At 41.0% G+C, this 12,503-nt stretch overlaps 1 protein-coding gene across 6 annotated transcripts in view; it reads left to right on the top strand.

The window, feature by feature from the left end:
* Positions 1 to 12,503, top strand: part of LOC110989403 (retinoic acid receptor beta-like) — a 91,374-nt gene that overhangs the window by 72,130 nt on the left and 6,741 nt on the right. For 5 of the 6 annotated variants that reach the window (XM_087134597.1, XM_087134600.1, XM_087134599.1 and 2 more), the window contains 4 exons: positions 832 to 986; positions 4,002 to 4,109; positions 10,853 to 11,038; positions 12,096 to 12,300. In XM_087134597.1, coding sequence (XP_086990723.1) covers positions 832 to 986; positions 4,002 to 4,109; positions 10,853 to 11,038; positions 12,096 to 12,300 — 654 coding nt within the window. The remainder of the gene's footprint in view (positions 1 to 831; positions 987 to 4,001; positions 4,110 to 10,852; positions 11,039 to 12,095; positions 12,301 to 12,503) is intronic. The other variant, XM_022253777.2, reaches the window with a different exon arrangement.

Below are 12,503 nucleotides of genomic sequence, written 5' to 3'. Positions count from 1 at the left end.
TCCTTCAGATAAAAATCTAGTTGGAATTTTTTTTGTTCCCTGACTTCCACAAATAATGCTTTTGTTTCAGTCTACAATATTACTTTAGACCCAACTACAGTGCAGAGGTTGCCTCTTGACCCTATTCAGCATCCTAGGTGTTATCCCTTACCAAACCTTCCCCTGTCTGTATATCTCCTGTGATCCAATGCTTACCTCACCCCTAACCTAGCCTTCAAGCCATCATCTCCCCCTCCCGCCGCCTCTTCCCAACCCTTCCTCCTCTGTGTTGTATACCCTGATCCAACCTGACGGCACCCTTGACCGATCCATCCACCTCTCCCTGCCTTGTCACTTGGACTATCTCTCCTTGCCCTCCCTCATCTTTCTTGTCTTATTCACATGACCTACCCCCTCTCCATGACTTAACTTTCCCCTTCGGTGCAACTACTCTGCTCGTGGTCTTTCGATGTAACTCTTGTAGGTTTCACCCGACCCTAAAATCTGTACCCTAACACCCCAGAGGTGCAGTTGTATGCGCACTTTATTCTAATCCCTTTAAGGGATAAAAAATGCTTAATTTCACCTAAACACAGCAGCTGACCCTCTCCGTGTTTGGATGTTTTGTTTTTGGCCGCATTTGTCCATCAGTTATAAAGGCTGCTTTGTGCTTCCGACAAATTTTATGTTACAAATAGTTTGCAACAAATTTCACTTTAAATTGAAACATGTTCAGTATTTGGGAATTTTGAGCACAAATATATAGTCTGACTTCACCGAATCATGCTCATGTTCCCTTTTGCATCAACTCTATTTGATGTTAAGAGTCGGACTGTTAATTGCCCTCAACAGGTGTTAGGAATGACCGGAATAAGAAGAAAAAGGTGAAGCAGGAGGTAACAGAGAGCCAGACGATTCCCCCTGAGATTGAAGACATCGTGGACAAAGTGCTCCAAGCTCACGTAGACACCTTCCCCTCAGACCCAATCGGTCCAGCCTTCAGTGTGGTACGTGAGTCTGCCAAACTAGTTGCATGTCGGTGCACGTGTGTGTTTTTTACCAATTGTCCAAATGGCACAGAGCTCTTTGCTCATCAAAGAGTCATTAGTGAGTGAGGGAATAGGTGACAGTAAGCTAACTTTGAACTGGGAACAAACTTCTCATGCAGATACAGCTTGTTATGTCGTTCTTTCTGTCCACCCATTGGTTGTGCACATTTTCACATGCTTCTCATTGAAATCATGTTTGTATGGCTTGCTTTCAATTCAACTTTTGGCACATACAGTGTACCTGTGGCGCCTAGTACGTGGTATACGTGCCACGGTTTGACATTGTTGCGTTGGCAGTTGAAAGCAGCACGCCATCAGATGTTACTGTCTCTGAGTGGCATTTTCCTTTCTATGCCATGTGTTTGGTACAGCCCAACCCACGCAATCAGTAGCCCATTTCTGCAGGTGCATGTACATGTATGTGCCTCCCTCCCACCCACGCGTGTGACATTTAACCTTTGCACATGAACCTATGGTGAAAGTGCTTGCTCTTGTAGTCTATCCAGAGCAGAAAGCCTTCACTCACTCATGAAAAGAGAGTTTGAAAAGAAACCCTTCATCTGATGACTAATTGATGTAACATGGGATCGTTGTCTATTTATCTAACGCCAGCCTTGGTACCCGCCTTACCCTGTTGCTTGGTCTGTCTGTTATCTGGCCATTGACAAGTAAATTTCACCCCGTCTGCCTGGTGACGAAACATTGTACTGGGTTGTATGTGCACGCAGATGTGTTACTGAGTGACTTGTCCCAAATAAGGACCATGTTAAGAAAAAAAAAATGCTCAGAAAAGGTCAGTTCTTTGAAGTATTTAAGGTTTAAGAGCAGGCCTGTACTTACGGATTGGAAATCATCTAGTATACTGAAACAATCTTCCCCTTGTTTGTTTGTGTAGTCAGTTTTTACCAGTACATATCTCACAGATTAGGTTTAAATTGACAGTGCTATCATATCTGTGTGTCAGTAAATGTACATGAATGTTTGTTAGAAGGGCCTCTACTAGTTAGTGTAATTATCCAGAATTTTGTCTGAGCGCTCTCAGTGTGCCTTCTGTTGTTGTAATTTATACGACAATTCAAACCACAGGTGGTCTTGAAAACCCAAACTGGATTTACAGAAATATGAACTCCTTTTTTAGGCCACGGAAATTCAGCCTCTGCCAGTGCAATTTTGCAGAGCTGAGTCACAGTCAGAGGTTCGGAGGTAATGGGGTCTCCCCGTAATGGCTCCATCTCTCAGCTTAGCATCGTTTGAACTCTTGACCCCGGCCTCAAAGCCACTGTAAAAACCACCAGCATGATTGATCTTATTTGTCCAGGTGTAGAGCATAATTGGCCATTTATTTCCATGCGTCAATTGCTGGGCCTATTTTTAAGACCGTAGACTTGAACTTCTTTTCTGTGGAATAAGGGACTATAAAAATAATAAATTTTAAAAAAATGACCTGACTTTGGAGAAAGGAAATGGAAAATGAGAATATCTGGAGGCCTACTCCAACCTTAGTAATTTGCACTGGCATAAAGAGGGGACAGATTGGGGTTTTCTTTTCTCTATTTTTTTTGGGGGGGATTGGGGTTTTGTGTGGTTTTTGTTTAATGTGAGCCATGTCAGTATCTAGCATGCATGGCTGTGGCTTCATTTGAGCCATTGCAATGGTATTGTTGCTTCTGTACCTAAAGCCATTGACAGATGCAAAGAAGTAGTTACAGTCACAGATAGGTCCCCTCTGAACATCAAGGGGTCCTTCCCAAATTTGCTAACACTGTAATACAACAGGTGAACGGGTAGAGTGCAGATGATATTTCAGAATTATTTTCTGCGTTGTAGCATAAAGACTTGAACCTCAGGATTATTTCATTCTCTCAAGCTGTCATTGTAAAGCAGGTTCTTATCTGCACTGCCCTGGGTACCAGTGAGTCCACAAAAAGGCCGCCTTTGTGCCCCATACGCCATATTTCTTTTATTACTCAATCATCCCAAAGAGTGGTAGGGTTAAGTCTTGTGGGTATTCTCCATCTAGGTACCAAACAATAGAGTGAAAAACCTGCAGTCTGGCAACATCTTCAGGGGTGAAACTTCCATTATGTGTAGGACATAGCGTGCATGAAATTATGGACTTGCCCCTTGACAAACTGACTCCATGAGTTGTCACCAACTGGTGTGATAACATGCCCTGTATTAAGATATTCAGTCTCCCGACTGGCAGTTACCTCTTTAATGGTCTGCAGAAGGAACCGATTCTCATTTCCTTCTTGTAGGGATATCAAGGGGGGGGGGATATTTTGTCAGTTAACCCAACAGGACCTGGCTTCAAAGCAGTTGACCTTTTAACATTTTGGCTAATATTCTGAGAACTCCAATTAGGAATTGGGCATGATTAAAGCATTTCCTTTGAGGTTATCAGACAGAAACCAGGGCTTAGGAACTTCTTACGATACAAAAATAAGGGATTCTGTAAAACGTTTGGTTAGTACACTTAATAGGTTTGAAATCATCACTTGCCATTACGTACATGTACATGATATAGTATGCTGTTACCTTTCTTCTAACCAAGAAGATTGAGCTTGAGGTAGAATTCCTGGGGAATTTTAGTTTGCATCCTGCATGGAAAGAAAAGATAGCAGGTTTATAAAGTTAATGAATAGTCTCACTATTTGCTACGCACATCAAAGTGCGTGTACCAGTTCATGTATGTATGCAATTATTGAACAGATGGTAACCAAAAAATCCAGTGTCATTTTTTTTAAAAAATGAAATGAAGATTATTTGGATATAGTTTTGGTGTTCAAGGGTTTGCATTTTATTGCCTTTTCCTGTATTATTTTGTTATTCATACATTATTGATTGTTGTGAAAACCAGTCATTTTAGCAATTTATTTGCTTAAAGATACACGCACATCAAATGGAAACTGAACCTGGTGATCTTAGCATTTGTGCCAATTTTTCCTCCATCCCATTACTCTTTTTGTGTAGGTGGAGGATGATTCTGATAAGCTTTGCGTATTGGCGAATTGTTACAAGGGCGAGACAGCAGGACACGGTTATAACAGGGATAACACCAGCCTGGTCAAGCTGAAAGCGGTGGGGAAAACAAACAAACAACCAAACAAACAAACAAGAACAAAGTGATAGCAAATCTGAATGTAGTTCTTGTCCCAGTTTTGTTATCAAATATCCACAAGATCATCTCAGCACCATGTTCACTTTCTCCTTATTTACTACAATTCCATTTTTTTTGTAAACAAATTATATCATCTTTTGTAATCCTGCTTCGGTCCCTCCCTCAAATCATCTCGCCCTTTTACCTGTCATCAGAAATCATCTTGACATGCCTTCAGTTTGTCCCTGTTGTCACAGACAAGTCCACATTGATTTCCTGACACCCACTGAGCTCCAATTTGCACTTTTTTTTTTGCTATAAACATACGCATTCTTGCTACCATGATTGAATTTAACAGTACTTATCTGTTTTGTTGCCATACTCAATGTGTACTTTACCCAGACACTTCACATCCGTGCCCGTTCATTGCATCATGAGGCTTTTTTGCTTACAGTGTTCCTGAAAATGCAAAATACTGCACAGTTTTACCCAGACTTATTGCTTTGTTTTGATGTAGTTGCAGATGCCTTATTGTATAGAAATCATCTTTTATCTTTTTCTGAAAAACAAAGGAAGAAAAAAGCTATCCTTCCATTTTATGAGCAGAAGTTTGACTGAATGATCTATTTTAAGGCATGATCTCTCTCATAAAAGTGCATGCAGCCTGAAATTCAAATTTTGTTATTTCTTTCTCTCTTGAGCTATACAAAATTTTTTTTTGTTTCTGTTTCTACCTGGTTATGAAAGCGTTGTAAAATCAGCAAATTTAAACTAATAGGTGAGCGAAAGTAAAAATGCCCGGGGGCAGTGGAGTTCTTTGAACCAATGTAGTTTGCCAAAAATGTTTTCTAGCGAAAGTGTTAGTTTAGTGTAGCCCAATTTGTTTTTTTTATTTTTGGTGGTCGAAAATAGCTACTTTTGAAAAGCATAATTTTTAGAAATACTTGTAGACATCTGTGTTTTATTTGTGAGTTCATTTTTGGGGGGGGATGTTGCTGACTTCATTTGATGCGCTCAAATGCGGACAGTAGTAAGATACAGTTTTCAAACCAAAGGAAGAAGTGTGTTGGATCTGAAAGGAAGTATGGAGGTCTCGTGACAATTTTTCAGAGCTCTGGCCTAGATAAAACGACATCTTATCTTGTTGCTGGAAAGTGTGATTGCTGGTTCCCCCTCCCCCGAGTGGTATACATTGCACAGTCACCCTCAGTATCCCCCTGTCCTAGCAGTGGGTGAGTTATTTATAAGGAGTTGAGCAGGAGGTTAGTCGCTGCTGGGAAAATCACGCAGTAAATCACTTCCAAGCATGAAAACAATGCAGAAATATTTGGCCCAATAAATCTCTCATTTTCTGGTGATTTATTCAGTCTGTTGAACAGCGGTAGTATTGTATGACTGAAATTGGATCCTCCGAACAACCAAGTGGTCAAGGACTCTCTGAAGTTTCAATTTTACTACATTTAGTCAGGTCGAAAATGCAAGTTACATGTAATGCAGGGGATCCCTATGCCGGAAAAACATTTCACTGCAGATTTTCAATCAAGACACACGTTGTGGAGATGAGAAAAAGTTTTATATGACCTTGAGAGACCAATCAGAGGTAATTACAGGACAATATCCTAAGGATTTACAACTGTTTAAATTTCTTACTGCCTCGCCCATGTTATATTGGTGTTGTTTACATTTTACTGAAAACAGCCAAGCCAGACGCAAACCAAAAGGAAATAAAAACAGAATCTGCGGTTGCCCCCAGAAATCTAAGCCCAGCAGGCTACCAGCAAAGTTTTGTGGTTTCTATGTCTCTTGTTCTCCAACTAAGTGTTGGGTTACAAGCTAGGACGGCAGTGACCGGGTCACAAGGACAGAGAAGTAGGGCAGGGCAGGTTGAGAAGGACAATTGAGAGTTGCTGTGGGTTCAAAGGGACAGAGGATGAGGTTCAGCTTTTTCACTGTGTCCCACTCGACAGGAAAGAGTTCAGCAAACTTTGCAGTATTTTTGAAGGAAGTAGGAAAAAAACTATTTGCAAGTACTGTGTAATTAACCTTTTAAGGCACGTTTGGATTTTTGAATCCCATGAATGGAAATTTTAATGAAATTTTTAAAGAATCTTGGGTATTTTTATAACTGAGGACAACTTGTACAGAGTACATCAAGAACTTATGTATCAAAATTGATAACTGTTTCCCTTCATTGTTGTGAAAGGACTTCCATGTTTTGTATGTAAACAACTACCAGGTGTAAGTCCGCAGATTAGTACAAATAATTTAAACAAAGTGTTTTCTCTTGCCAAAAATGCCCCATTTAATATTTCTACAGACACTAACAAAACACAATATTAGATGCAAGGACTTAACTGAGCCTCTCTTCCTGTCCGTCATAGGAATTTTTTTATTGAATTTATTCAGGTTGGCATCATTATGTTGACCCAAGTAACATGCTCACATAAATCTTTCCCATTGTCATGTGAAACGTTTACATTCCTCACATTGGACTCTTTAGCTAACCTTTCATGTCTAGGGTTGTCCTCTTTTAACTGAACTTAAAAAAACCACAGTAACCAAGCTTTCTTGCGTTATGCCAAGACACCAAAAGGTTAGGCATATGGGCTGGTAAACAAATAAATCATGGATGTGGGGTACGGAAAAAGTCAACACGTGATGAGATGCACGACCCATGGGAACAGTGCTCTACATCACCGAATGTCATCACGGCTGTCTGGTCAGGAGCACACGTGGCACGGTCTATAGGGAAATGAACATGAATGTGAGAAGACAGCGAGAGGTCATTGATCGATTGTCAGGGAGTCGTATTCACGATCACATGGTCATGATTTATTACAGAGGGTGCCAGTTTTTAATTTCACATTCAGATGGCATTACGAATGATGCGTCTCAAATGTCCACATCCGTGAATGATTCCCCAAAGTGGGGCTTGACAATTAACGGAAAAATTTGGTTGAGATGTAGATTTTTTTTAAACATAATTTCGGTATTTCATTGGTAACTTACTTAGTGCAGCCACTCAAGTGGTGTCTGCATCTCAAATGTGCATGAGGGGATTTGGCTGACCAAAATTACTTTGAAGACGTTGAGCTGTTATTTTGACATTTCCTGCAGATTGTCCCTTCGATGACATCGGTAATGAAATGAAAAAGAAATGGTGCCCACTGGACAGGTTCCATTGTTTCTGCACTTAAATTTTTGTGACCCGTTGTATAAGCAGCAAGTTATGTTTCAGTATCACTATCTCTGCCTTGTTTTTATTTGTATCTTTAAGCTCCTTTGCACAGTTCACAAGTGTTTATCAAAGATATCTAACTAACATCAACAGAGTAATTATTTGTCCTGACTGACTGGCTGGCTGACTGCACTTTTCCATACTGTCACAGTATTATTTTGATAAGCGCAGTGCCGGTGTCCCCTCATTCACCAAACACATGTGCACTCATTCACTGTGTTCAGGTGTCGGTTGACAGTACATGTTTTCTACTTTCATGGCATGCATTCATGTACGTGTACGTTGCAGTACATGTATACCTGAGTAGGCATTCACCACATTCAAGTTCCTTTGCTAGGGAAATTGGAATCGAGTTGTGAGGACATTCCTGAGTCCCGACAACATTTTCGGCCCCCACAAATGATGTAGGTGAAATATCGAGTGTATGTCCCCACAGCTACCTTGCAGGAGTAAGTGTACACGTACACTGAAAAAAAAAGGGTTGGCCAGGTTTGAAGGGACAGATGCCTTTTTATAATTGGAAGAAATGAAAGAATCTCCTTGATATTGTGTCATACAATTGAAGAAGTGGAATTCTCGGGAATGTTTTCTCATGCGTAGTTATTTAACATTATTCCTGAGCATTATTTGCCATCTGTTCATTTTTGCTCATGTGTGTAACATTACAATGTTCCATGAGCTGGCTTTATATCTCAAGGCTGAATGAATTGAACATTTATAACCCTAAAATTCAGAAATGATCAGTTTCAAGTATGTCGTGAAAAATCTTGGTGACTTATGATATGTCTTGCTTTACACGTCATTTGAAACCTTTTCCCCATCCAAATTGAGAATATGGTCGAACCTCGTTAATAAGAGGTCCTTCAGACTTGGCAAATTACATTGTTATAACAGGAACCTTGTATTATCAGCAATGAAAACAATGGAAAACAAAGGATTGGGACCAAAGATTCTCTTTGTGATAAGTGCTCTTATTAACGAGGTTCGACTGCAATTATTTTCCTTTATCAACAAAAGCTTGACCGGGCAGTAATTTTGCTTTGAGTGCCATAAACAGACATCAGGAAACCAACCAACCACAATTATTCTTTAAAAAGCATAGTAATGACTCTTAACTGCCTGTGAAGTTAGACCTTGTGGTTGTGGGGTGCAGTCATTTTGAAGAAAATGATAAAAGGGTGACATATTTTTTCGAAATTTCCACAAATGTTAGTCCTAATTGTTCTGGCTTGTAATTGAGGGGGAAGGTAAATTGCTGCAGCAAACGCATTGGGAGGAGTTACATTTGCTTTAGTACCGAGATCATGTCACCATGACATTGCACAGGTGTAGTCATAGAACCAAATGCTACTGTGTCACAAGAGGGCTTACAATGATGGAAACACGTACATGTACCGGTACTTAAATTGGACACAGCAACTTTTGAATCAAGTTATGAGACCTCAAAAATGTTCGTCATGTTTCTCCAAACAGGCACTACTTTGTACATGTATTTAACACAATTGTAAATCTTGGTTGGTTAAGTACCTGTCTTCAGATTTTGAGCAATTTTATTGCGTCCATTAAAAACACATAAACAGAAGGTTTCCTTAACCTTTAAGCTACTGTTCTGCTGTTTAACCCTTTGAAGTCCATGCAGAAATGTTCCTCTTGAGTGAAAGGTCTCATTGGAAAAGTCTCATTGTTAAATAGCCAAAATCTTACTTATATGGAGCAGTCATGTTAATCCCCAAATATGCAACTGAGTACTTCGCTTCATCTAACTTAAGTAAAGAAAGTGCTTCAATATCACAAGTCCATTAAAAAGCAATGAAATTCACATTCTGCAGTGTTATTTTTAAAAAACTTAGATTTAGTACTAATAACAGGTGGGAATTAAGTCTTCAGTCCAGGAAATCCACTGCTTCACATGTTACAGAGTACATACAGGACTTGAAATATGAACTTGTAGATATATTTTTCATCCCTTTAAACTCAAATTAAAAATCTTTTGGCTGAAATATGGTGACAATCTGCAAAAGTCCATTCCAGTTGTCACATAGGCAGTCATAACAAAAACCCCAGCGGGGAGCAAGTATTTGTTGTTTTGGTGTCCCCGGGTCTTTCATAGGGAGCTCCAATGTGCTTTATGTGTCCTATGGGGTGAAAGGGGGGGGGTGGGCTGACGATAGAATAGGCTCCCTGGCAGCATGGCAGGCTGCATGTTTATGTGTCTAACCTAACCTCTTGCACATGGCTGACTTGGCCAGGCTCAATGTTATGCAATATGACAGCGTGATTGAGAGGATTGCGTCAGTGCTCCTTGCCTAGGTCAGCATTTGTAAGATGCTACATCCAACAATACTGGGGCATTGTTGATGATACTCTTGGACATGTAGAAATTTTGGAGAAACGAATCTTTTAAGAACGAGTTTGGTTGTCCTGAGTTACACGTATGAGGTATGTCCATGTACTGTTTGTTACAGAGAAATAAAGTAGAATACCCTGTACATTGTATTTGTATTCTGTTTATCAAAAGATAATGACATCGTACGGGTTGTACTTCGCTCCTTCCACAAGGCAACTTTACTTTTCTTTGGATCGTGTATTTCAGAGTGAGATAATGATCAGGAGAGACTCGCTGATGTTTCCAATCTGTCATTTTATTGCATATCAAGGAACTGCATTTCCAGATACACAGGCAACAATTACTAGTACTAATGTGAGATCTGACTGATTCCCCATGCCTGCCGATGACTAGTATGGTAGATTTGGCTTTGCAGGAAACAAACTTAAAATTTTGTGTTTCAATAGCTGGTAACCAGTTAGATATACAACCATTCTGACTTTTCATTAGTTTCTAGCATTCTGACTAGTCACCAGCGAGCAACACTCTTGCTAGTCATGGGTGAGTAGAGTTCTAGCTAGTCACCGATGGATAGCATTCTGGCTAGTCACCATTGGGTAGCATTTTGGCTCGTCACCAGTGAGTAGTATTCTGGCTACTCACCATTGAATACCATTCTGGCTACTCACCATTGGGTAGCATTCTGGCTCGTCACCAGTGAGTAGTATTCTGGCTACTCACCATTGAATACCATTCTGGCTACTCACCATTGGGTAGCATTCTGGCTCGTCACCAGTGAGTAGTATTCTGGCTACTCGCCATTGAATACCATTCTGGCTACTCACCATTGGGTAGCATTCTGGCTCGTCACCAGTGAGTAGCGTTGTGACTCCTCAGCGATAAGTACTAATCTAGCTTGTCACCGGTGAGTAGCATTCCGACTCCTCACCGATGAGTAGTATTCTAGCTAGTCACCAGTGAGTAGCATTCTGCCTACTCAGTGAATAGAATTTTAGCTTGTAGTCTGTTTAATATACTTTGCACAGATCAGCTTGGCGCTTGTATTGCATTGCATCTGTTTGCTCTCACTCAGTGCATTCAGGCCAGGAACTATTCCTTCAAAATAACATTTCCTTTTTATTTTCTTCTGTCTTTTATAGCCTGAAGAAACATCGATGAACTTAGATAAGTCAGATACCAACCTCACCCTGTTTGGCTATGTGACGGACATGTCCTCCAAAGCCATAATCATGGTGGTGGATTTTGCCAAGAAACTACCCGGGTTCCTGGGCTTAACCACCCAGGACCAGATCACATTACTCAAGGCAGCGTGCCTGGAAATCATGGTAAGGGGTCCAGCAGGCAAGCATCTGTGGTATTCCAGTGCTAAGACATAACCCCAACCCTTATTTCTGTGAGGTGTTTTTGCTACTTACCTCGATGGAATTGAGACGTCTGACATGATAAGTAACAGAGGCTGGCCTCTACAGTCCCAAGTCCAATTTCAAATGCTGCAACATCAGGCTTGTATTTGAGCTTATCACTAGTCCAGTCAGAAGTCCTTTCACAAAGTAGCGGGGTGCGCAGTGACCGGGGAATGCTTTGGTCGCAGTTCACTTGAACAGCATGTGACTCAGCTCAAGACTGGATGACTTGTATGGGACAGGGACTCATAATGGATTCAGCTACAGCCCTTGACAAAATCCAGGAGTAAACTTGTGATGGCTTGAGGTTGGATTTAAAAAATATTTTCCCGTCCTTGTGCTCCTGATTTAGCAGTGTCAGCTAAGTTCAAGTCTCTTGCCCTTTTCATTCCAAGCAAATTGAATTAATCAATGCACACATAAATGAGGAATGAGGCCGAATTTCCCTCAGCCCCTGTGACTTTATAATTTCCGAGTCTTTATAAGAGATCGCAGTTAATGGGGGGGGGGAGCAGTAGTTCTGGGAACCTTGTACCCCAGCTCTGCTGAATAATCATCGCGCAGCAATTACTGTGAGTGTCTAATGCTCTTAGATACTCAACTTTAGCCGTACAGCCAATTCCAAGAGACTAGATGGAGCCTTCTTTTGGCTTTAAGCATGTGAGAGACTATGGGTAGGATGTTTGGGTCGTACCTGTGTCATGCAAGTGGCTTAAAACCAAAAAGCTGTGAGCAAGAGACGACATGATTCTTTTGCCATTATAGGGACCCTGGATTGCAATGTGATTTTTTTTTTTTTTTTTTTTTGCTTTGATTGGTTTGTTCTTGATGCCGTTAAAGATCGTGGCAGAAAGAAATTCATGCACTGTTTTTATAAGCTGGGCAGTTTCCATGGAAAGTCACAGGCCTGGCATCTAGTGCCCACAGAAGTCCTGACTTACTTTGCTTAGCATCCTGCTTGTGCTCCCCCCCCCACCAGATTCTCAGGATTTGCTCCCGTTTCAACACGGAAGACGGCAGCGTCACCTTCACCAGTGGCCTTAAGCTCAGCCACCACCAGTTGAAGAGCGGTGGTTTCGGTGGGCTGCTGGAGCCCATCCTGCAGTTTGCCTTGGCACTCTCCAAGCTCAAGATTGACGAGACGGAGGTGTCCTTGCTCTCTGCTATATGTCTCATCAGTGGAGGTAAAAAAATATGGGAAAGAAATTATCCATTTACTCTTTGTAGCTGTTTGATCCTCAGTTGGGCAAGATATTTCCATAGTCACAGACGCGATATACTTTTAGTCTGCTTCTAAAAGTCTTGGCATCAACCAAAAATAATGCTCTTAGATACTCAACTTTAGCCGTACAGCCAATTCCAAGAGACTAGATGGAGCCTTCTTTTG

This window comes from Acanthaster planci, linkage group LG03, assembly GCF_054643075.1.
Source record: "Acanthaster planci isolate LZ-2023a linkage group LG03, COTS_SCS, whole genome shotgun sequence".
In the NCBI taxonomy this organism is placed as follows: Eukaryota; Metazoa; Echinodermata; class Asteroidea; order Valvatida; family Acanthasteridae; genus Acanthaster; species Acanthaster planci.
This window is presented reverse-complemented; position numbering and strand designations above follow the sequence as displayed.